This window comes from Rhinolophus sinicus, linkage group LG01 (assembly GCF_036562045.2).
Source record: "Rhinolophus sinicus isolate RSC01 linkage group LG01, ASM3656204v1, whole genome shotgun sequence".
NCBI lineage: Eukaryota > Metazoa > Chordata > Mammalia > Chiroptera > Rhinolophidae > Rhinolophus > Rhinolophus sinicus.
Genome location: NC_133751.1, coordinates 7494049 through 7519149, shown reverse-complemented (window position 1 = coordinate 7519149; position 25101 = coordinate 7494049). Strand labels below are relative to the sequence as shown.

At 45.2% G+C, this 25101-nt stretch overlaps 1 protein-coding gene across 2 annotated transcripts in view; it reads right to left on the bottom strand.

Annotated features, from left to right (window-relative positions):
• Positions 1-12637: 12637 nt before the first annotated feature.
• The window catches only part of CLDN14 (claudin 14), a 94767-nt gene continuing 82303 nt past the window's right edge, over positions 12638-25101 (bottom strand). For both annotated transcript variants that reach the window (XM_019730333.2, XM_019730334.2), the window contains exon 3: positions 12638-13753. In XM_019730333.2, the coding sequence (XP_019585892.1) occupies positions 12987-13706 (720 nt within the window). In that variant the 5' untranslated portion in view covers positions 13707-13753 and the 3' untranslated portion in view covers positions 12638-12986. The remainder of the gene's footprint in view (positions 13754-25101) is intronic.

Below are 25101 nucleotides of genomic sequence, written 5' to 3'. Positions count from 1 at the left end.
CTTTTTTCTAGTCCATGAGAGATATCTTTCTATTGTGAATTATGAAATTCACCATGATAAAGTGACGCTTGTGTATAACTTAGTGAGTTTTCTTTGAATTCAGATTTCTCTGATATTAATATTATACACTTTCCTTTGCTTTATGTTTATTTACCATCATTTTACCCATCATCTACCTATAATTTTAGTTTTGGCCTTTCTAAGCCACTTTGTTTTAATATATCAACATAGTTAGATTTTTTAAAATCCATATGAGAAATTTTCACCTTTTATTAAATTAATCTGATTATATTATAAATGATTACATTTATCTGAAAACATTTTTTGATGTATTTTTAATACTTGCTGTTTTTTCTGTTTGCGCCTTTTGCAATGTTGAGTTTTTTCTTCTTTGAATTTACAAGGCATGTAGTCTGTTTGGGTTCTAATATTTACCTTTAAAACTTTAGTGTTTTTAAGCCTATTTTTCACAATGTATCAATTTCAGTAACATAACCATCTCTCTTTATTTTCTCCTATAAAAGATGAGAAAATTAGTATTCTTGGACTATCTATTCCCTCTTCCACAATTTTATTGCTTATTTTGGAGTATTTATGCTACTTTATATCATTGTCAATTAAAATGGTTAAATAGTCTCCCCTTTCCTAAGAATTACAACAATTATATTATTGTTAGAATTTCTGCATTATTTGGATGTGATTTATATTTAGTAGATTCAATACTCAGTTCTTGTTTTTCATCCTATAACTTCCCCACTTCTCAGTATTTTAATTTTATCTCTCAAACAGATTACATCGTCAGGTAGATTTTTAAAAATTTTATGGAGATATAACTGAGGCACACTAAACTGCACATATATAAAGCATATAAAGTACACACACAAATAAACACACGTCTGTGAAAGCATCACTGTGTTCAAGATAAAAAAACATTTCCATCTGAGGAAAAGCAATACTTAATATAGAGGACAGACAACCCAGATATCCAAGTACATGTAATTTTGTAGATCTGAAATAATAGAATAGAACAAATTGAATAGAAAAGCAATTAAAAAGCATAATGAAAGCCAGAATTCCTAAAATGAAGGATAGAAATTTGTACATTGAAAGAATTTATCATTTAGGACAAAAATAATAAACAGCTATAAACTCAGAGTGAAATTATTGAAAGGCAAGGTTAAAGGTAACATGGCAGAGTTACTGTTACCTACTAAAGAGAAATTAATTAACTTCAGATTTCTCCTTAGCAATTTTAAATGAAAGAAGAAAATGGAACAATGTAGATTGAGGGCTTTGTTTGAGCGATATTGTATGACCCAGTTTTTCATAGCCACCCAAGTAATCGTTCAAATGACAAGGCAACAGAAAGATGTTATCAAATTGTTAGACATTCATGAACTATGTCATTCGTATACTCTGATCTAAAATACACTTGACTGCAGCTAACATAATACCAAATGGTAGAAAAACTGAGTTGTTTTCTCCACGGTTGGGAATAAGGCAAAGGTACTCTTCAGTTCTATTCAACATTGTTCTGGCGGTTACAGACCTTGCAATAAGGCAAGAAAAAGAATGAAAAGGCAGAGGGGTCTCACCAGAGTGTCTGCAATGATGCTCTATGTCTTTCATCTTCTAGTCCGTGGTCCCCTTTTATTTGTATTTTAGTTTTGTTATGTCCTGGGATATTTTCTCTACTTTACACTCCAATCCTTCTATTTAATTTTTTTAAAATGTATTTCTTTTACTTAAAATTTTAAATACTCTATTAAAACATTTTAAAGTTTAAGTGCCTTTTCTATCTTCTGATCTTTTCCATAACATTCTATTCTGATGGATGAAATAAGATCTTGAATTTCTCTGACAATATAGAATAGAGATTTTAAAACATTCTCTTCTCTTCCTTGAATTATGTGCTTCCTCTGGTATCAGTTTTTTTCTCTTTATCTTTTCTCTCTCTTCCAGGCTACAGGTTTTCTTCAAATGTGTGATGCTTCTATGATGCACAAGGCAATACAGAGCTGGCCAGAGTGTCGTTTCTGTAGGCAGGGATTGTCAAAAGGAAGGCTTCCCTGTAGCCAGAGGGAACAGGAAGCTGGTTTTACCCCAGAGACTTCTCAAACACCAGAAGTAGAGGGCTTCATGGTGAGGTGTTAGCACCTATACTAGCTGCCTCGTGAGTCTCTCCCCACTTCAGTTGCTTTAGAAGAATCTTCTGCATGTGTATGGTGGGGGTGGTGAGAGCCAATAAACAAGTAAACCCCTGATATTTCACATTTTCAGCTCCACTTTCCTCCTCTTCTCCTTCTGTTTGTCAGCCTTCATTCTGAATATCCCTGGGGTCTGCCCTCGGTCAGGTTCGTTCTATCAATTGCAGACCCTCCAAATGGACTTGTGTCTGTGCCTCCCATCACCCTGATTAAAAAATTATATTTTTCACATCAGCTTTCTGTCTTCAAGATGGCTCTTTTCTCATTCTCTTTGTTGTTATATATTTATCCTTTTATCATTTACTATTATTTTAATGGCATCCAAGAAGGGATAGGCATTTAAACACATAAGTTTAGTCTGTGTCTTGAATTGGAAGCTCCCAATTTAAAAAGATTAGTTTGGCTGTCTCATGAGAAGGAAGTGGAAGAGTGAACAGTATTCTAGAACTGTCCAGAATTGTTATGACCCTTGCATCATTATGAAATGACCTTCTTTATAGCTGTTAATATTCTCTGCTCTAAAATTTACTTTGTCCGATATTAATATGGCCACTCCATGTTTTTCTTAAAAAATTAGGGTTAACATTGTATATTTTCCTATTCTCTTAACTTACTTTTTTTTTTTTTTAAAGATTTTATTGGGGAAGGGGAACAGGACTTTATTGGGGAACAGTGTGTACTTCCAGGACTTTTTTCCAAGTCAAGTTGTTGTCCTTTCAGTCTTAGCTGTGGAGGGCGCAGCTCAGCTCCTGGTCAAGTTGCTGATACTAGTTGCAGGGGGCGCAGCCCACCATCCCTTGCGGGAGTCGAACCGGCAACCTTGTGGTTGAGAGGACACACTCCAACCAACTGAGCCATCCGGGAGCTCAGCGGCAGCTCAGCTCAAGGTGCCGTGTTCAATCTTAGTTGCAGGGGGCGCTGCCCACCATCCATCCCTTGCGGTACTCGAGGAGTTGAACCGGCAACCTTGTGGTTGAAAGCCCACTGGCCCATGTAGGAATCGAACCGGTAGCCTTCGGAGTTAGTAGCATGGAGCTCTAACTGCCTGAGCCACCGGGCCGGCCCTCTCTTAACTTATTTTGTTTTTATTTTCAAAGTGGGTTTCTATGTAGGTAGCATATAACTGAGTCTTGCTTTTTTATCCAGTTTGACAGTCAGTTTTTTCCATTGAGGTATTTAAACCATTTACATTTAATGTAGTTGTTGATGTGGTTATGTTTACATCAAGAGGACGTAATTCTAGTTTATGCACCTAATAACAGGAGCTCTAAAATGCATGAAGTAAAACCTTATAGAACTGTAAGGAGAAATAGACAGATCTTCAATTTATAGTCAGAGATTTCAATACTCCTCTTTCAATAATTCATAGAACAAATAGAAAATCAGGAAAGATATAAAAGAATTGAACAACACAGGACAGGAAGAAATAGTCAAGGAGTCAGTCAGAGAAGTCTGGAGGGATTGGGGACCCTAATTTGTGTAAAGAAGACTTTTGAGAGGGAGAGGAGCTGAAAGGAAGCAGGAGAAGTTGGAAATAGACACCAGTAAGTCAGAGGATTTGGAGATTTTAAGGTGGGAGAAGGTTAAAGCCTTCTTTTTTTCCTTCTTTTTTTTAAAAATAAATTTTATTGGGGGATATTGGGGAACAGTGTGTTTCTTGCGGGCCCATCAGCTCCAAGTCATTGTCCTTCAATCTAGTTGTGGAGGGCGCAGCTCAGGTCCAAGTATAGTCACCGTTTTCAACCTTTAGTTGCAGGGGGTGTAGCCCACCATCCCATGTGGGAATTGAACTGGCAACCTGTTGTTGAGAGCTCATGCTCTAACCAGCTGAACCATCCGGCCGCCCCTCTGGAAGCTCAGCGGCAGCTCGTTGTCTTCAATCTAGTTGTGGAGGGCTCAGCTCGCTGGCCCATGTGGGAATCCAACCAGCAGCCCTGTCGTTCAGAGCTCATGCTCTAACCAACTGAGCCACCTGGCCACCCAAGCCTTTTCTTTAAATATGAATGAAAAGGCTTTGCTTTCATGAAAAGAATTTCATGCATGAAGTACCAGATATGTAGATGTTTTAGAATAGCATAATCGTAGGTCAGAGCTACTCCCCAAAAACCCTGCTTTGACCATAACTGTGACCTCACTTGGGCCTAATAGAAAAATGTGTTTCTCTCTGACATCTATTATTGACTCTCCTAGTGAAATGAGGTTTAGCCTCCAACCTAGGAGAAAGGATGGGTTCTTGGGTGCCGTACAAAATGCATCACCCTACATATTCTCCTCCCTTTCAGCTTTAGTCCAGTCTCTTGCCCAGTTTCCAAAGAGTGGCCCAGGGTGCCAGGAGGCCTTGTTTTTCCATACAAAGTATCCTGGGAAGTCATGTGTAATGGATTTTTAAAATAAGAGAAGTCATATGTAAAGAGGAATTGCATATCTAAAGGGATTCAGTGGTGGCATGCTTTTGTAAAGCACAAAGCCATGCATTTAATGACAAGAAACTTGTTGAGGAACCACTGAGTGTAAGGCCATGGGGATAGAAAGGTGACTAGAACGGAAGGTTCACCATCTACGGGGTAAAAGAGACGGGCATACGGTGAGTTGTAAAGAAAACAAGTTTCTACCAGGATAAATGATCGTAGAATGAATATAGCTGTGTAACTACCACCCAGGCCAGGAGAAGGAACATAACCAGCACCCAGACACCCCCCAAGTCCTCTCCCAATTACCAAAGTAATGGTACCTATTTACATCCTCCTTCCTGGAAATGTAAGTTGCAGTTGGTTCACCTTGTCCACACTTTTGTGTTGTCAATCTTTTGTCAGTCTTAAAATTTTAGCCCTTCTAGTGGGCAGATAGAGGTATCTCATTGGGGTTTTAATCAGAACCAGATTTGATTTCAGAAAAACAAAGCATGTGATATTCTCAGGCCTGGGCATTACAGAGCAATTCACAATCATTACAAAGGTGAATGATGCATTCCATAGCAGAAGAATCTGGCGCTATGGATGGAAAAGAGGCTGCCGCTCCCTTTGAGAGGGTTGTCTGGGAAGATGGCTGGGAATCAGGTCCCTGTCCGGGCTCCAGGACTCCCAGGTGTGGCACTGGGCTCTCCACTCCCACCACCTCCTCACAGTCCTGCCACTAGTCCGCGTTCAGCAAGGTGGCAGGTGAGCTCCTCCCAGAAGCAGGCACCAGCTTCCCCAGACACCTTTGGAAGTGACTGGACCAAAACTCTCCTGTGTTTTCCCAGCTGTTACATCCTGCCTTCTTGCTAGTTATTATGCTGGATGGGAAACCTATGCAAATGCTTTATTTTGGAAAAATGCTTGGGATGACTGAAAAAAAACCCCAGACCTCCCCAGAGCTGGAGGCAGCTGATGCTCCTGGCATGAGTTGGTAGGCTGCCCTGCTGGGACGGAAAGCTCTAGCAGGTCAATCATTTACCCAGCGGGATGGCAGGGTGCTGAGCTTTCACATAGAAAGCCCCTCAGGAGAAAGGAATGAAAGTGTGTTGTGCTCGGCTTTCCTAGGGGAAGCTGGCAGAGCAAGAGGTGTGAGGAGGTCACAGGTGATTTCCCCCCAGGGGCTGGCCCTCCCAGATTTATGGGGCGATCTCCACCGGCCTTTCCTGGGCAGGAAGTGGGCTGTTTGTTAATGCCTTTCCCCTGCCACATACACCTGCGAAAGCCAGTGGGTGGTATTTTAAAATAATTTACTAAATGAAATTTCTGTGTTTTCTTTTGGATAGCTGCCCAGTAATTAGCTTTGTGCTTTTTAATTCAAGAAATGGCTTGAAATATACAGGACCTTGGGATTCAATCTCTCTCTCTCTCTCACACACACACACACCACACAGAACCCCCCCCCCCCACATCCATACCTGTGTCTCCTCTTAGGTGAGAAAGGGGTGAGGATACCATAGGAGATGTGGGGTGGCGGTTTTTTTTAATCCTAGAAGTCTTTCTTAAACGTGTTGTACCCACTTGCCATCCCCCCGCCCCCACGCTTCCTCTACTTGCTCCTTCCTTTCCCCACAGTGACCCATAAGCTATGGAGCATTACTAATTCTAATTTCACTTGTCTAAGATTGATGTTTCCTGAAGAAAAACAAATGTGCAATGGGTTTGCCCTTGCTCTTGGCCTTGGTTTAGCAAGTCCCTTCCCAGGCACTTGACCTCCTTTTTCCCTCCCACCTGTATCTGCTTACCAGTGATCCTCCTGGCCACCAGGGGGAGCTGTCTGTGTGGGCATTGCAATTCATTTCCCCCGGGGCATTGAGCTGGCTCTTACTGCACGTGGGCAAACAACGAAGCTCCTAGGTTTATCACTGTATTCATTGGACAACTAGGGGCAGGGACACTCAGAACTCATGCTAGACCAGGTTTCTTCTGTCTTCAGGAATGGTGCTCAGCTCCACCCTGCTGTTCTGCGGCCCCCCAAACCCCAACACACACATAACACGCCCCCTCCCAGGTCCCTGGGTAGTCCTCAGGGTTTTATTAAATGAATTATCACTTATGTGCAGAATGAAATTTGAATTTCCGGTTGCATGAACATCTTCTTAAGTGAAGGCCTTTTTTTTTTTTTAATTGGGGTAACTGGTTAATGGCAAGGTATAAATTTCAGGTGTTCAGCTCTCTTGTATGACATCTGTATACTCTATTGAAGTGGAGGGGTTTTAAGTGTATCTTCAACTCACCTGAGCAAATTGCTTTACTTTGGAGGGTATTTTCACCCTTGTGACTATTACTATGGAAATCATACTTTCACATCAGATTACAGTTGTTGCAAATTTCTTAAAGTATCCTTTGTGCTCATTACTGCTTTGAAATTGCAGTATTTATTAGACCCCCTGCTGGATGTTGTCACTGAGTGTATTAATAAAGGAGCACAAATATTACTGTCACACTCTTCAAATATTTGGATAACGTATTTCCTTTCAAAATCTTACGTATTTATCTTTCTTCTTTGTATTTAAAAGTATTAATCTGAGGTGCAGTTTATAATCACAAAGGGCTCTGGGTGCTACTCCAAATTTGGTGACAAGACCCTGCTCTGTTACCTACGGAGGAATCTGTAACCCGGTCTGCCTAAATGTTTACGCAGAAAGATCAGGAACATACATGTTTTTCTTCAGGGCAGTCACACCCTTGTGAACTAGAAGCAAGACTGTCCTCATTTCCATGTGTATGTTCTCATACGGAGGAGTCATTTACTCCGTCCGTTTAGCAGTCCTCAGCAAGTTCCTTTACTTTCTAAGCCCAGTTTCCTCATCTGTGAAATGAAGCCGATTGCAGTGCCTCTATGTCCTCGGTTACTTGAAAGAGGTAACTTAACACTGCAGGTGGCTCCCTTCTTCTTGGCTTCCAGAACACCCTCCTTTTGGCTCTCCTAGCTTACCGGGCATGCCTCCTCTGGCTGCTTCCCTACAACCTACCTCCACCCCCCAGCCTCTAAATATGAGCCGGTCCTCACACCAGCCATTGGCCCCTTTGAGTCCTCACCTATGTTCACTTCTAGTGGCATCGTTTCTAGCTCATGGCTTAAATGAATGACATTCGTGGGCTGATGGCTCCCAAACTGATCTCTCCTTGAATTCCAGCTGTCTATGTCTAAAGACCCACTTGACATCGTCACTTGAGATAGCTCAGACCGAACACATGTAAAATAATCTACCTTACCGGATCAGAACTGGTGTTTCCAGGCAGGAATTCCCACCCGTTTTCAGGAATTTTTTTCGCTTTCCCGTTCCCGAATCCGGAGATATGAACTGTTTTCTGTTCTCCATGCTGAATCGTTTCCACAAAGTGACAGCCAAATACTACCAACCACCTGGTTCAAGGAGCCGATTTTCCCGATTTCCCGACCAACTTTTCTCGGGATTCAGGAATGGGAAAGCAAAAAAAATTCCTGAGAACGGGTGGGAATTCCCACCTGGAAACCCTAATCAGAACCTCTTCTTTCCAGAGGCTTCTTCATTTCAGAAAACGGAACCCCATTCTTCCAGTTGACCCAGCCCCAAATCTTGACATCATCCTTTAAGCCTCTTTTTTCACATCCTACACCGAGCCGTCAGTGAATCCTACCAGCTCTGCTTTCAGGTACATCCTGATCCCTTCTCCCCGCTCCACTGCTACTGCCTGGTCCAGACCCACATCTCTTGCCTGGATTGTCACCGTCCATGCCGTTCCCTCTGCCTGGCAGTGAGAAAGCAAAGAGGCACCAAGGCCGGAGAAGTGGGATGGATTTGAGGCTAAGCATTGGGCTTTGGGGCAAGGCATTTAGGGTGTGAATCCTGGCTCTGTCTTCAGTTTATTACTATCAAATAACAGACTGTTACCATGTAAATTGTGAATGTGCTATGGTTTTCAGACTATTTCCATTCAGGACAACAGTGGCTGACATGAAAGCAGGATTCTCTGGGACATTTCAGAGGCCTTCAATTTCTTTTCTTTTTTAATTTTTTAAAATTAGTTTCAGGTGTACAAAGCAATGTACTAGTTAGACATTTACACACCTCACAAAGTGATAACCCCTCAATGTACTACCCCTCTGACATCATATATAGTTGTTACAACATCATTGACTATCTTTCCTATGCTGTGCTCCACATCCCGTGGCCATACAAATATATATATTTAGTTATAGTTAACATTCAATATTATTCTACTTCAGCTTCAGGTGTATAGTGTATTGGTCAGGCATCTAGACAGTCTATGAAGTGTTCCCCCTGACAAGTCCAGTGCCCATCTGGCAGCCTACATTATCTTTACATTATTGATTCTATTCCTCATACTATATTTCATATCCCCGTGACTATATTGTGACTATTAATTTGCACTTTCTAATCCTTTCACCTTCTCCCCCATCCCCACCCATCTCCTCCCATCTAGCAACCATCAGTTTTTTCTCTGTATCTCTCAGTCTATTTTTGTTTAGTTTGCTTGTTTATTCTGTTCTATAGATTCCACATATAATTGAGATCATATGGTATTTGTCTTTCTCAGTCTGACTTATTTCACTTAGTATAATATTCTCTAGGTCCATCCATGTTGTAGCAAATGGTAAGATTTCATTCTTTTTTATGGCCGAGTAATACTTTATTGTATATACGTACCACAGTTTCCTTTTCTAATTGTCTGTCGATGGGCATTTTGGTTGTTTCCATATCTTGGCTACTGTGAATAGCACTGCAATAAACATAGAGGTGCATATATTTTTTTGAATTAGTGTTTTGGATTCCTTTGGATAGATACCGAGGAGTGGAGTTGCTGGGTCATAAGGTAGAGGTCTTCAATTTCAAAAGATGAAACCCATGAGAGCCATTAGGGTGTGTTGTCCAAGAAGGGGGGCATGCAGTTGCTTTGAGTGCAGGAGGGGCATGGCTCCATCTCAGGCAGTGGCTTCCCAGAGACGGCCTGGGACAAAGGTTATTTTTCTCCAGGGTTCTGCAGGATGGAAGATTCCAGTGCCTACTCACATACAGGGTCAGGGCAGGGCTGGGCATGACCTGGAGGACTGTGGGGATGGATGGGCGGTGGCCTTGGAGCAGCATCTGTAGGCTCCGGGCTGTGAAGGCATTGGCGCCCAGCAGTCAGCAGGTAACCAGGGTGCCCCCAAGGACCAAATACCAAGCCTCACCCCTTCCCCAACTCCAGGGACCCTGAGACCTCTCAAATGCACGTGGAGGGAAAAAGAAAATATAGCTGGATTTAGACCTCTCTGAGCAGAGCCAAATTTGATTTATGAGAAGCCAAGAAATGTAGCATTTTTTATCCCATGAGGGTCCTGTTGTAATTTATAGCCACAACAGTGGTTTTCTGGAAAACATCAGAGTCTGACTCATGTTTCCTTTTTATTCTGAAATTTGGGATTGTATATTGTACCTCCAAAAGGAGCCCATGCTTTTGTCCTAACAATCTTGGCTAAGACCACTAGTCCTGAAGATTTGGGCAGCAGCAGACATCTACTGGGTGGTCCTGGGGGTAAGCGGCCAAAGAGGGGCTTGAAGGATGCGAGGTTCTTGTCTTGAGAGCGAACAAGAGCAAAACAGCAAGAGGAAACTGCATTCTTATACCGTGTTACCTGAGGGAGGGAATCAAGGCCTTCTTCAAATCTACTTCCTACTTGGCTGACCAGCTGTAGGACAGAGCTATCTGTGTGTCACTTCCTGTATGTCACTTTCAGTGTGTCACTTCCTGCTTTCTACAGGGATTCAAACTTGGATTTCTGAGTCTGATATCATGTTTCATCCAATCCAGCCACAACCAAGTTAACAGTAGCTCTGTGGAGTGATGTTTCTGGAAAGAACCAAATATGGTCACGAATAATCCATTTAATTATTTGGAAGTAGTTTGGCCATAAAAGTAATTAGACTATAACCTTTACTTGAGTTAACATATTTGCCCCCTGCTTACCTGTCTGGTTTCGGATCCTGGGTCTTTTCCTTACTACCGTGTTTCCCCGAAAATAAGACCTAGCTGGACCATCAGCTCTAATGCATCTTTTGGAGCAAAAATTAATATATGATATAATATAAGACCGGGTCTTATATTATATTAAAATAAGACCGGGTCTTATAATTATTTTTGCTCCAAAAGATGCAATAGAGCCGAAGGTCCAGCTAGGTCTTATTTTCGGTAGTTCTGTGACCCTGGACAAATAACTTGATCTCTATGGGCTTTTAATTTTAAAATAGGATTAAGACTAGTATTTATCTCATTGGGTTCTCATGTATCTCATTGGACCAAATTAGTAAACAAAAGTATGCCTGGCACATAGTAAGTGCTCAATAAATTGTAATCACTATTATTATTAGTCTTTCACCTGAGTAGGAGAGAGGGGCATGCTTCATTTTAGTAGTGACAATTTAGAGAGAGTTTGGAAAAAGCTATTTTATTTTTTTCTTTAATTTGTAATAGGTCTATTAATTATAACTTTACTAAACATTCTTGATTGTGACCATTGAGATAGGACTGATAATATCATTCCGTTTTTAGACGATTTTAATTCTTTTTTTTCTTTTTTCTTTTTTTTAAGGAGGGCGCAGCTCACAGTGGCCCATGTGGGGATGGAACCGGCAACCTTGGTGTTATTAGCACCACGCTCTAACCAACTGAGCTAACGGGCCACCCGTTTAATTCTCTTTTTTTATTGATTCAGATTTATTTTTATAATTTAAAGAATAGGTAAAAATTCCTTGTTTTTATCACAATAATGACCTCTCTTATCTAAATCCCTAGCCTTCAGACAGATGGGATGGCAGATCCCAGCCCTTGTAGCTTCTCTGTGGTCAGAGAAAGGCTAAAATGCACGGCACCCCTCCTGTCAAACAGATGTGGCACCTACTGGCTGGGTCTAGAGGTCAGCAAGAAACGGAAAAGAAATACGTGTACGGCTATTCCTTAAACTGCCCACGTTTTAATGTTGTTAGGAAGTTTTAATGTTGCTAGATCTCATCAATGGTGTGGTTGAGGAGGTGTAACTGAGAGACCTAAAGGACTCAGAAAAGGGTTGCTTGGGCGCCCTCCATGTCTACCACTGATGCACGATGGCTCTCTTTCCCACAGTGATGGCTGGAGCCCTGGTGGCCCTGCTCCAGGAGCCGTTGAGAATGGAGGGATTTCATATACCAGGCGCTCTGTGTGCAATTCTGGGCTCAGCCCTTCCACAGAATGGGGTGTTTCCATCCACATTCAGCGCTTGAGGTTTAGACCACAGGCAGGTGCAGGGTGCCATCGGGGTACATCATGGACAAGGCTGTGAAATGACTGGACACAGAGCAGGACCAGGTTCCCTGGGCTACTTGGGAGCAGGATGAGTGTGTGACCATTACAGCTCTCTGACCACATGATTTAGATCACAGCCAGAAAGCATCGTCAGTGTTTCTAAAGCAGTCAGACCTCATCCGGCACTCCCAGCAGTCTTTCCAGCTAAAGGAGCAGTCAGCAGACTCTCGTACCTGCTCTGATGGCAGCTGCCATCATGCTTCTGTTCCAGAAAAGAAGCTAATGATATCCTGCCAGGGCCCTGAGAGTGGCAGTGGTCCTAACTGAGCTCCTTGCAATGCCTGGAGAGCCAAGCTACCAGGCACCTTTCGCTTTGTCTCCTTTTTCTTCCGACTTTTGCTCCCTTACTGGTGGGGGCCTACTGCTCACCGGTAGAAAAGGACATTGTTTTTACTTTGTGATTTATGGCAATTATCTTCATCCCAAGGAAGCCCTGCCTCTGGCGCCTGTTCTGGGTGGGTGTTACTCAAGCGTCTTTTGGGTGAATATCAGCCCAGCCCTCCTCTGATTTTCCCATCATGGGTGTGTCGGGGCCACTCCCTGAATGTCCCTGTGCTTTGCAACCTGGAGCCCCCACAGTGCGCTGACTATGCTCCCCAGCCCCTTAGCAGATAGAATACTGCTTTGGAAACAGAAATGAATACTATCCACTTCATAAACAACCACATCCAAAAGGTTTATTCCTGTATTGCAAATAAACCCTACTCACCAAACTCCCATTCACTTTTAATTCGGCTGTCATTAAATCACCCCCATAAATATATATAATAAATACAAAAACAGAAAGGGTTTTTTTTTAGTTTTTTTTTTTTTAAGTCTTTGGTATATAGAGCTTTACTCCTCTCCTTATTTTCCCCTCCTTCCCGGTGTTCTAGGCCCATTTCCTCAGTTCACATTATTCCTTTGGACACAAAAAACAGCCCAGAAGTAAACTTTGTGCCTGGGTCCTGGGTCCTGGTGCCTTTTGGGGCTCCCGGACGGACAGACAGGTCTTGGGGACTCACACGTAGTCGTTCAACCTGTACCCGCTGTAGGAGGCTGAGGTGACCGAGGGGGCCCGGTTGTCCTTGTAGGCGGTGGGCGGCCGGTAGGAGGGCACAGTGGCCGCGGTGGCGGTGGTGGCCCTGGGCTGAGCCTGCGAGGGCCTGGAGGGTGCCTCGTCCTGGCAGGCCAGGCAGAGCAGGGTGCCGCCGATGAGCGACAGGGACGAGGAGATGAAGCCGAGGTACAGGGCCTGCCCGATCTCGAACTTCATGCCGCTGGGCAACAGCGGGTTGTAGAAATTCTGCACCACGTCGTTGGTGGTCCAGGAGACCGCCACCATGCACAGCAGGCCCGCCAGGATGAAGAGCGCGCCGCCCAACACGGCGAACGTGGTCTTGGCCGGCGTGCCCTTGGCGCAGCGCGTGCACTTCATGCCGACCACCGCACAGGCGCAGGCCACCCCGGACAGCAGGCAGGAGATGACCATGAGCGCGCGGGCCGCCTGCAGGTCGCTGGGCAGCGCCAGCAGCGAGCGGTAGATCTGGCACTGGTAGATGCCCGTGCTGTGCCACACGCACTCCATCCACAGCCCCTTCAGGTAGGACACGGCCGTCAGGATGTTGGTGCCCACATGCGCTGTCCTGCGCCAGTGCGGCAGGATGGTGGTGATCAGTGTGCCCACCATACCCAGGAAGCAGAACAGGAAGCCCAGGATCTGCACGGCCGTGCTGGCCATGGCCCCGCCGGGCGGCTGCAGCGCTGGCTCAGGCACCCGCAGGAGTCCTAATGAAGACAGGGAGGCAGCAGGGAGAGAAAGGAAATGGGTTAAATATTATCTTGGTGTATTTATTCTTGCCACTGAAACTGAGTTTCCCATAGGCAGTTGCCATGACAATTAACATATTTAGAAAAGTAGTTTCTGAGACTTCATTGGGTGAAAGAATAAACTGCTCCTCATGCTACTTTCCCTGGAAGCAATGACAGCAGGAGCCTGGCTGGCCTGCGTTTCAAGGGCCCCAGGGAAGGGCGTGCCAGAGCCCCCATTTCTGACCTCTCAGCACTTGCCAGTCACATTTGGTAAGTCCCACCTTGTGTCTACCCTCAAACACTTCTGATGCGTTTAAATCTCATTTCATTCTATTCTGTCAGTAATCACTTCATTTGTTAAATCAACAAATGGACTGACAATTGTTAAGGTGTGTCTGCTTATGACTTAGAAAATAGCCTTAGACTGCCTTCAAAATGAAACAGGGAGACTTCCCTATGTGCTCAGGTAGGAAGGGTTTAGCATCCAAAGGAAGGTCAGATGCTGCTTTCCTGAATCCGAGAACTGGATGTGACCTTAGAGACACCAGAGGCAGGGATTACCAAGGTCACCAGCTCCTTAGGTGCGCAGCCAGGATGACAAACCAGTGATTCTCCCCTCTTGACCGGGCACCTCCCCTCACACCACTCTGCAGAGGGGTGGGCTTGTAACAAAACAGAGTGCTACCTGGCTTTCAGAGCATTTTAGAGGTTTAAAAAAATTCTAAGCATGGCAAAATCCAGAACACTTCCTGGAGGCAAGGACCCAGCACCTATGTAGTGCCAGGCATATAGGGGATACTTAGGAAATCTTGGGAGGGAGGGAGGGAGTGAGAGCAGAAATACCTCAGTGGATACCACTTGCTGCTCTCTCCTGCCTGGGCCCTGTGTCCACCCCACCCACTGGGTGACCTGGGGCCTCTCTCTGGGGCTCAGCTTCTCCTCTTTAAAATGAGGGTGCAGGGCTTTATGGCCCCAAAGTGCCTTCTGGTTCTGCAGAGAGAGAAAGAAAGCTTCTGTGCTGCTGATGAGTCACTTCAGCTCTAACACCGGGAAGAATTCAGTAGGGACACCTGCCGCCTCCTTCTCCTCAGAGCAGAGGGACACCTGGAAGCCTGCAGGGGTCACACCGTGGGCTGGCAGGGCGTCTCCCAGGAGAGGCAGATGCTGGCTGTGAGCCATGCCTGGGATGCCACAGGCCTTCTTGTCTTTAATTCTGGGCCCATTGTGAAGAAATCCCCTACTAAATCGTGATGAAGGATTTGGTTAGTAACAAGGGAGACTTCCACTCGGAGCCCTTACCATCATCTTTTTTAAAAAAAGATGGCCTTAAAAACATATCCAGGGCTTAAATGCCTTAGCATTGTAGCAGACAGTCCTTAGCTCTGGTGAACAAACAAAACTAGGTAACAACAAAACATCGTGGCACCGGACAGGACGTGCAGTGGTCTGTCTGGTGTGGGGAGCAAGTCTAGGGATTTTGCCCACATTTTAAATGATTATTTGTAGTTCAAGACCCAGTTTTCTTCACACACACTTCATGCTGATTGGCCATACGCTTCTTGTCACCACGCTGCTGTCTTTAGGAAGTCGTCGTCCTTCCACTCAGCAAGGGGGCACTGTGTGCAGGTGCTGGGCTGGGGAGACCCTCCCTGCCCCCAGGGTCTGCTGCTCAGGGGAGGCAGTCCAGGGAGGAGGTGTGACCCCCACAGGAGGCCGCTCTGATGTGTGGGGCCAGGGCTGCTGCCAGCCGACCTACCCCAGGCACTGGGCGCCCGAGCAGAGCTGACATCGAAAGTGCCCATTTATTGATGCTAGGTGCTGTGCCAGCACTGGCAGAGGCTGCCTGGATTATTCCCCCCAATAATCCAGTGAAGCAGCATCTGTTGCATTCCATTTTACACCTGGGGAAACGGGGTGCAGGGGATGGAAATCCTATGCCTGGTCTGGCTAGTACTTTCCACGGTCTGTTTCCTTCAAACACTGTCCTCAATTCAGTAGGACTGAAGTTAGGCGGAGGGCCTGAGGCGGTATCACCAGTGCTTTCTGGGGAGGTGCCTTTCCTCCCTGAAGATATGCCAGAACCTTGGTTCCTTCAATTCAGTGGTTCAGTGGCCAGGGTGACCAACTGTTCTGGTTTGCTGGGGACTGAGAGGTTGCCCAGGACGGGACTTTCAGCATTGAAGCCGGGACAGTCCCAGATAAATCAGGAGGCTGTTTTCTCCAGGTAGTAGCCCAGAGGTTGTGGGCTTCTCCCAATGGCCACTGAGATCCTTCCAGGCCCTCGTGTGGCGTCCTGGCTGGTGGCTGCACAGGCTGTCCTTGGTCCAAGGCATTCTGAGGCTTCTTACAGCCCTTGCTTGTCAAGGTCAACCATTAAGTACACTGATCCTAACTTAGGAATGCGGCATAAAAGCTAAGCCTGCTCGACCCCATTAGTCTAGGGAAGTGGACCAGAAGTTTATTGGAGGTCTAAATATTTATGGAGAGCAGTGACTGCTAATTTTAGAAACCATTAGGTTGCTATTTTTAAACATGTGCTAGAAGGAGTTGCTAATTTAAGAAGTGAGTGTTAATGAGCCTCCAACTCCCAGACACCAGCCCCCTCCCCTGCCCCCCAGCCTCGAAGGTACCAGCAGCTTCTACTGGCATTAGGTCATAATTCAACTTCCCAGCCACTACTTTTCACTTTGGGGCCATTCATGGAAAAATAACTTCAAACGAATGTATCGCCTTAGAAACCACATAAAACGCATCCCTGATGCTCTGGAAGGAACTTGCCCAAGCGTGGCCTCCCAGGAGGGGCCGCGGTGTGGGGACCCACTGGCCATGTTGGGGGCCCGGCTCATCTATGGGAGACCCTTTTCCTGCAGCCGTGTGTGTGCTTGTGGAAGCATTTGCTAGAGAGATGTGAGTCCAAGACAAATATGGTTCCAAGAATCAAGTTCCAAGAAGATGTTGTCAATCTGAGTCGGTGCAGCTGATGTAACAAGATGACACACTCCAGGAATAAATGTCGAGCCTTGCATTTGGATTCGCAAAGCCCCAAAAGCACGATCCTGGGTGGGCAGTATGGGGCTTAGCATGTTTGAGCAGGATTTAGGGCAGTGTTTCCCAACAACTGCTGCTTGGAACACTATGTTTGCCAGATGTCTTATGTGGAGGACATACAGCCAGGTAGATTTCAGAAAAGCTGGTAACTGTAGGATTTCTCATCTCTCCGAATGAGCAAATTGTGAATTTTCCAGAAAAGTCTCCTGGCATTTTCTAAACTTACTGGGCTGGAGACGTCCTCCCCGCACCTTTCCAAGGAACAACTTGAAGTGAAATCACTTTGGCAAGTGGACCAAGAGGATGTAAATTCTTTGAATGTTTAACAGAGCGATGAGGAGATAGGGCTGCTAAAAAAAAAAGAAAAGAAAAGAAAAGAAAAGAAAAAGGACAATTTGGTTTTCAGGAGGGTGAATGAGCTCAGATAGGAGAGCCAGCTAGACGCTCTGATTTACCACTGGCAGAGGGTCAGCAAACCCCAGAGCTGCTAAGTAATGTGAAAATCTGTGAAGGACAGCTGCAAAAAACACCAGAGCTGCTGTCGGCACCCCCAAACTGGATCTGGTTTTGTGAGCACCAGATCTGAAAGGCGAGAGGTGTTTTTCCACTTTTACTTTGTCTCCTTCCTCTGTTGTCTGTGAAATGTTGTCTCTGTAAAAAACATTGTCTGTACAAAAACCTTTTTTTTTAAAAGGAAAGAATTAAAAAAAAAAAAGGCAGCCCCCCCTCCAGGAAATACTGTTTCCCCGAAAATGAGACCCAATCTTATATTAATTTTTGCTCCAGAAGACACATTAGGGCTTATGTTCAGGAGATGGCATCCTGAAAAATCATGCCAGGGTTTGTTTTCCAGTTAGGTCTTATTTTCGGGGAAACACGGTAGTGGCGCTCCCTCTGTCGTGCTCACCTCCCAGCCTGCCTGGACCCCAGCAGTGTCAGCTCCAGAGCTTTGTCTCCAAATTAGGCGTCATTTGAACAGCAGTGGCCAGTGGGGATAGCCCGGCCAGGACAAGGGACAGATGGGTTGTTCACCCAGCCCCTGCTCCTGCTTTTTTACTGTTCGGTATTCCTCAGTCCTTATTATGAAGAACTTTCCTCTGGACACACATTGCTCCCTTTCCCACCTGTGCCGCTGAAGGAAGTGTCAGACCCGGGACAGGAGTGGAGGACGTCACACGTGGGGACATCAGGCCCAGGCCAGGCCGGTTGGAAGTTACCTTATCCAGAACCTGCTGGGTCCTCCTGTCTGGGTGAAGAGTTGGATGATTTGGCCACTCATGCCCTGCAGTCAGAGCGGATTTAGAGCCATTTGGGAACGGGTCATTACACACATGTCTGCCCCAAGGGCTCCTGACGTGGTGTTGGATCCATGGTGGTGACAGGTTAAAATTTTGTTTCCTAGAGCTTTATCGGGAAAACGAAGAGCTGCCGTTAAAGGAACGTGGCCCTTGGACTTGGCGAGAATGCAGATTTGCCTTAACTTTGATGTTCAGCAATTTAAGAAAATGTCTGGTTCAAAAATCTCTGTGTCCTTTCTGTCACCCCAGTCAGACTGCCTCCTCATTATTGTTTAGATATTCCATAAATGCTGGAATTTGAGAACCAAGAACAAACTCAAGGGAAATAAGGATTCATATAAATGAGATAAATTAGCAAAACCACCCAACAGGAGAAAATAAAATGACTTTTATGCTATATCAGAATGAAATACCTCCAATGAGGAATTCCTAAATATCTGTTGAATACTGTGTTTCTTAATAAGGTAGAAAGCAAATGGATCTCTTTTCCAGAAGCTTACTCCGGAGGTGCTATTTTAGTACATCTTCCTATACAAGTATAAATGAATTATGAGAAAGTGATCAAGTAATGCCTTGGAAAAACCATTTCATATTCACTTAGGACGGGCCGTACTGTGTGTTTTTGGGCTCTTAAAATGAAGTTTCCTTCATTCATATGCGAAACTTTCTGTAACTTTCCGTGGGTTATTTTTCAGACTGGCAGGCATGAGTATTTCAAATTTATGAGGACTTCTATGCCATCTACATACGGGACAGAAGAACTGCAGTCTTTCCGAGAGGCAGAGACAGAATAACTATATGACTAACTTATTATTAACATAATAGTTAGGGCGTGCTAAGTGTTATTTGGGACAACCAATATGAACTATCTTGCCCAAATCATATATAATTGACAATTTAGTCTTTTTTGGATGAGTAAAGAAAATCTATTTTTCATAACAAGAACTGGTTTTGGGAAAAGCCACATTAATACAAATGAAAATCATGGTATGTGGTTAAATGCTTGCAGAGGCCATTTTCAATTCAGTGAGATTGACCGAGCTACTGATTTAGTGAAAATTGTAAGCTAAGTTACCACAACCGTAAAAATTCTAAACCATTTCCCAGGAGACATTCTCTCTCTAATTTCAACTTACCAGATTTCATTAGACCCCGTTAAAAAAGGCAGTAGATCCACAATTTTAAAATGAAATTATTGAATTTCATTTAATAAAATACATTGTTGCCTTTGCATAGCTTCTTTTCCTGACATGATGGTTGTATAGATTTGCTGTTGTTTTTCATTTTTCAATGAAAACTAAAAACCTGCTAGCCAAGAAAAATATTAGAAATGTAAAAAAAAAACAAACAAACAAGGTTCTAAGGGTATTTTCTGAACTGTTAAATGATAATTAAATGAGTAATAGTTAAAGTGTTCTTTGGGGAAGCTTTCTATAAGGGCTGTTAAGGGTTGCATTATGTCCCCCAAAGAAGATATGTTGAAGTCCTAACTTCTACTGCCTCCAAATGTGACCTTATTTGGAAACGGGGTCACTGTAGACGTAATTAGTTAAGATGGGGTCATCCTGGTGTAGAGTAGGCCTCTAAACCAATAAGACTCTTGTGTTATAAGAAGACAGCCATGTAAAGACACAGAGAAATAGGGAGGGTGCCATGTGATGACAGAGGCAGAGACTGGAGTGCTGCAGCCACAAGCCAAGGCACACCAAGGACTGCCAGCAACACCAGAAGCTGGGACAGAGTCCTGGAACAGATTCTCCCTCAGATCCTTCAGCAGGAACCAACCCTGCTGACATCTTGATTTTGGACTTCCGGCTTCCCAAACTGTGAGACAATACGTTTCTGTTGCCTGACGCTGCCTAGTGTGTGATACTTCGTTTCGGCAGCCCTAGGAAACCAATACAGGGGACTCGCTGAATGACAGCAGGAGGAATTATAGGGAAAAAAAGCACTCATGTCTGAAGACAAGAAGTGGGTCCCCTTCCAGAACAAGCATGGAGCATGGCCTGGTGGCTTCACATCTGTCATGGAAAACAACAAGGCAGTGGTTAGCTTCATGTCCCAAAGTGTGGAGGACAAAATCCAGGGAGAGGTTAGAGGACGTGGAGAAGGAAGAATTTGGAAGGCCCTCTGTACTTGGGAAAATTCAAGAGCAAGTGCCAACGACAGTAAGCCACCCCTATGGTGATCAAATGACTCAGCTTCTCCAGATTGGAAAAGCATATGAGTCCATTGATCCCCTGAAGAGTTTGGGGGCTCATTTCTCCAGTCTGGATGTAATTGGCTGGGTCGCACCCAGAAACATGGCTGACCTTTTCAGGCTGGATGTCTGGTTTTCTTAAATCAACAGGTCTTGGTTTCTTAGACCATAAAAACCCAAATTTGGGGTGCAGGCCAGTTTGAATGAGGTGACTCAGACAGCTGCCCAGGCTTTCCCTCGGAAATCCAGGAGAGCTCAGTGGGGCCTCCCTCTGGGACTTACATCAAAACAGAAAGGAAAACAAGCAACAGGACACTGTCACAGCTGCACTGAAAACCTCCATGCATAAGATAACTATATTTTGCATTTTGTAAGCCTGTGAAAATTATTTATTTGAACATTGAACTGGGAATATATTGCAGTAACAAAAAATGTGTCAAAAGCAAACATAAGACTGAGATTTACTAATGTTAAATAAAATACAGCTAAAAATGATGTTTGATGTTCATACTCTGTAAATTTAGCCTTTGAGCCCAGGTGCACAGAAGCTGTTACTATTAATGATAAGAGTAAAAATAATCACAGCTGAATTTACTGAGTATTTATGTAAATACCAAACGTGCTTTAAATGCTTTCATTGGCATTATTATTGGCATTGAGATCATCCAGGTAAGAGATTCTGGCAGGGACAAAGATGGCTGCTGAGAAGAGGTCAGTTTCTAGGTACATTTTGAAGGTGAGGCAGGCGAGGTTTGCTGATGGGGTCTGAGAGACAGATGGCAGTCATGCTCCAAGGTTTCAGTCTTGGGCAACTGGAAGAATAGAGTTGCCATATATTGAGAGGGTGATGACAGTGGGAGTGGGAGGGTCTGAGTTTGGAGGGTGAAGGGCAGAAAAGAGCGGACATGTTGAGTTTGAGATGCTCTCATCACCCAGGGGAGGGTACCATGGTTGGATATCTAAGTGTAGAGTTCAGGGAGGGGAACGGAAGTAGCGAAGTCCACCGGGGACTCAGCAGGATAGAGATGGCGCTGAAAGCCCTGAGACTGGATGAGAGCCCCTCGGGAGTGTACAGCAGGAGCCTGACCACTGATTCCAGGAACCCTCCAACATCCAAGACTGGAGTGAGAAGGAGGAGGGGGGACGAGGCAACTCAGAGGGAGAGTGGTGAGTGAGGACAGAGTTCCAAGTCAGAGAGAGTGATCCACTGTGTCAAGTCAAGTCATCAGATAAACCAAGTAATCCGAGCACTGAGAAATGACCGCTGAATATAGCACCATGAAGGAAACTGGAGACTTTGATAAGCACGGTTTCGGTGGAGTGATTGGCATGAGTTCAAGAGAGAATCAGGATAGGGGTACAGGAGAGAAAGAGCCCAGAGAATTCTTTCAAGGACTTGGACCATCGAGGGGAACCAGGAAATGAGGCAATAGTTGTAGGATGAGGGTTCTTAATCTGGGGTCCAAGCGCACAGAATGCAGGGCACCTGTCAACTGGATGAGAAAGAAAAGTTGCATGTTTTATTTCATCAACCTCTCGCTGACAATGAGCATTTCCTTGTGTTATGAATATAAGGCAGCCACCTATAGCAATATGACCAGTGCCTATGACTTTATCACCAATAGGAATCACTGACATTTTGCTCGTAGGTGTCCCAGATAACTGGAAAGATCATTTACCATCGTTGCTGTTTCAAAATTATGGTAGGTGTAAGGCCCCTGCTAGGTCCTGTAATGTGGTGTGTTAATAGAGAAGCACATAAATTACTATGAACAAAATGGTGTCAACATATTTTGATAATTGTATTTCAATATAATTAGCTTCCTTGATAATCCTGTGTATTGTTTTATACATTTGAAAGCGCTGTTTGGAGGAGATGCATAGGCTTCCCTAGCTTGCCAAAGGGATCCAAGCACAACAACAACATCAAAAACCAAAACCAAAATAGTTAAGAACCTCTGCCAGTGGGATGTGTAGTGAAGAGAGGATTTTTGTGTTGTTGTGAAGATGAGAGAAACTGAAGCATGTGTGTGTTCCTGTGGAGATGGTCCAGGAAGAAGGGAAACACTGGATGTTGGAGAGATGTCCTTGAATGGAGGACAGATGCCACATTCCAGAGCAGGAGGGGCGCCAATGCAGGGAGCCTGTGAGATGGGGCAGGGGGCACTGAAAACCTCCATGAACTCGTGCACATTCTCAGATTGTTCTCATTTTCTCAGGGAACTAGGAAGCAAGATGATATGTTGAGAAGGAAGATGGGGGAGGAGATGTTGAAGGTTTGAGTGGGAGGGGGGAAGGGTGCCATGGTCACCCAGGAGAACGAGAGCGTGACTGGACTAAGGGTCAGGTGTCCATGTGAGGTGAGGGGTCCTGAGGGAACAGTGAGCTCATCAGCTGCTGGACAGCCTTCTCCAGCACGGTGAGGGTGCCACATGGACACGGGGCTGGACTAAACTCCGTGGGGGTTTTCTGAGAAATGATGAAGGAGAGAAGGGAAAGAGTGATGAGCATGCACACAGAGGAGAGGTTATCATGGTGGACGGTGGACTTGAAGCTGGGAAGCAGGGACGTGAGGACATGAAGGAGGGGGCAGGAAGGACGGGAGATGGCGGCTGGACACTGGGACACTTGTGATCGTGCTGGGCAAGCAGCAGCGTAGGACTATGGGAAAGGGTGGGACCACCATGGAGGGTGGGGGAAAAGTCCAGGGAGGAGAGCAGGTGGAGGAACTGGTGGGAAGGACCACCCGTGCGTAGGGCACCATCATGAATTACGTAGAACAATTTGTTATCTGCTTGTTTCACCCATTGTTTGAGAGGTAAATCTCCCTAATCATTGGCTTAATTTGTGCCTGTGAAGGTGAGACGAGAGAAAGAGAAATGTGGCTAGAAAGAGGAATGGCACAGAGTGTGCCTGTCTGTTAAGTCATCTCCTTGCTGTGGTCGAGCAAATGTTGGCCTCGGCCTTAATCCTGCTCTCTCTGTCTTTCATTCACAGGCCTGCCATGCGAAAAAACGTATCATTCCTAGAAATTAGTCTTCAACTTCTTTTTTCATAAGCCATCCATCTTTCCTTGTCACCTGACACCTTGTTCTTTTCTGTAGAACAAGAGGGTCCTGAAGAATGGGGCTTGGCACACTGAAGGCTAGGAGGGGAGACACTGGGGCTGGGGCTACATCGGAAGAGAGCCCGGAAATGTACATACTGTATGCTTGTATGTGTGACCCCAGATAACTTGACAGATGAAATAAATTACAATTTCGTTTGTTCGATTTTCTCCTTCTCCTCTTTCACTCACAGTTGCAGGCAAGTCTTTGTGGGAAAGGAGCTTCCTGGTGTGTGTGTGGGGAGAGGTGGCTGGCCCTCACCCAGCTGGAGGCTGTTCTGCTCTGGTTTCACCCTCCTGCTCCCCCAACTCTGAGTGTTCCAGCCAAGTAACCCGAATCCAGTGGCTCTCCACCCTCCCAAGGTGTCGGCATCCTTGGAGAGCTTTAAAAAGATCTCGATGCCCGGGCCACCCCAGAGAGTACCATCCACCGAGTAGGGTGGGGGCCACACATGGGAACTTTTGGGTCTCGCCCCCCAGGTAATTTGAATGTGCAGCCAGATTAGAACCATCGTCTTAATGGATGTAACTTGTAAAGATCCTATCGGGAGCTTTAAAAGAGTTAGAAACTGTTCAGCAGAGAGTTACAGCACAAATGTCTGTTCCACTTGGTGGCTCTGCCTGTTGACTCTGGGCTTTCTCTGGCATCTCCCAAGATGGGGACAGTTGTGCCCAGTCTAGTCTTCTCACTGTGCTGAGTGTTATCTGATCTCCCACAAGCCTTCGCTCTCACCCTGCCTCTGCTTCATCCACAAGTCCCACCTGTGTTCGACTCCCACACCCTCTTCATCCATCCTTGACCCTGCACCCCCATCTACCATCTTACTTCTTCTTTGACAACCAAGCATCTAGAAAGAGATGTTTTCCCTATTCATCGCCCTGCTGTCTGGCTCCCACGTTTCCAGTGGAGCCCCCACACCCCAACCTGTTCTTACCATCCAGGTCCTCTTTCTGGGGCCCCAGCCCCTCTTGGACACTCAGCTCACCTCATGTGTTAATCTTGGCCATGAAGTTACCCCTCTGGGCATTTATATTGCCCTGGCTGGCCCTTGGGAACAAAACCTCTCCTGGCCCAAAGAATGACACTCGTGGTGAAGAACACGACTGGGTCAGTCCTTGGGGGGAGGCCAATGATACTTCGATGTATGTGTATCTAAGACATTTCAGAAGTTTAGAATGAATTGAGTCAGGTGTGAGATTTCAGATTGCGGAAGTCCTTGTAAAAGCAAAGGCCTTGAGGTAAAATAGTACATGGCATTTCCAGCTAATTCTTCAGACATATGCAGGGCCAGGTGTTACATTTTCCCTGAAGGGTACGGGGTGCCATAGGGTATCTGTGCCTGCTGTTAGGACTGGCTACATAATTTATAGAACCTAGCACAAAATGAAAATGTGGGGCCCTTGTGCAGAAATTACTAAGAATTTCAAGATGGCAACTGGAGCACATCAAACAAAGTGTGGGGCCCTTTCTAGTGCAGGGTTCAGTGAGACCATGAGAGTAGCAGACCCATGGAACCCGCCCTGCCTGTTACAGATGGACCCAGGAACCCGACACTGGGGTTTTTCCTCCCTTCAACTGACAGATACATCTAGTTTGAATGTTGAAAGGACCAGGAGACATTTTTGCAGTGTTCTGCAGAATAAAAAATATGTTTCCTATGTTTACTTTTTC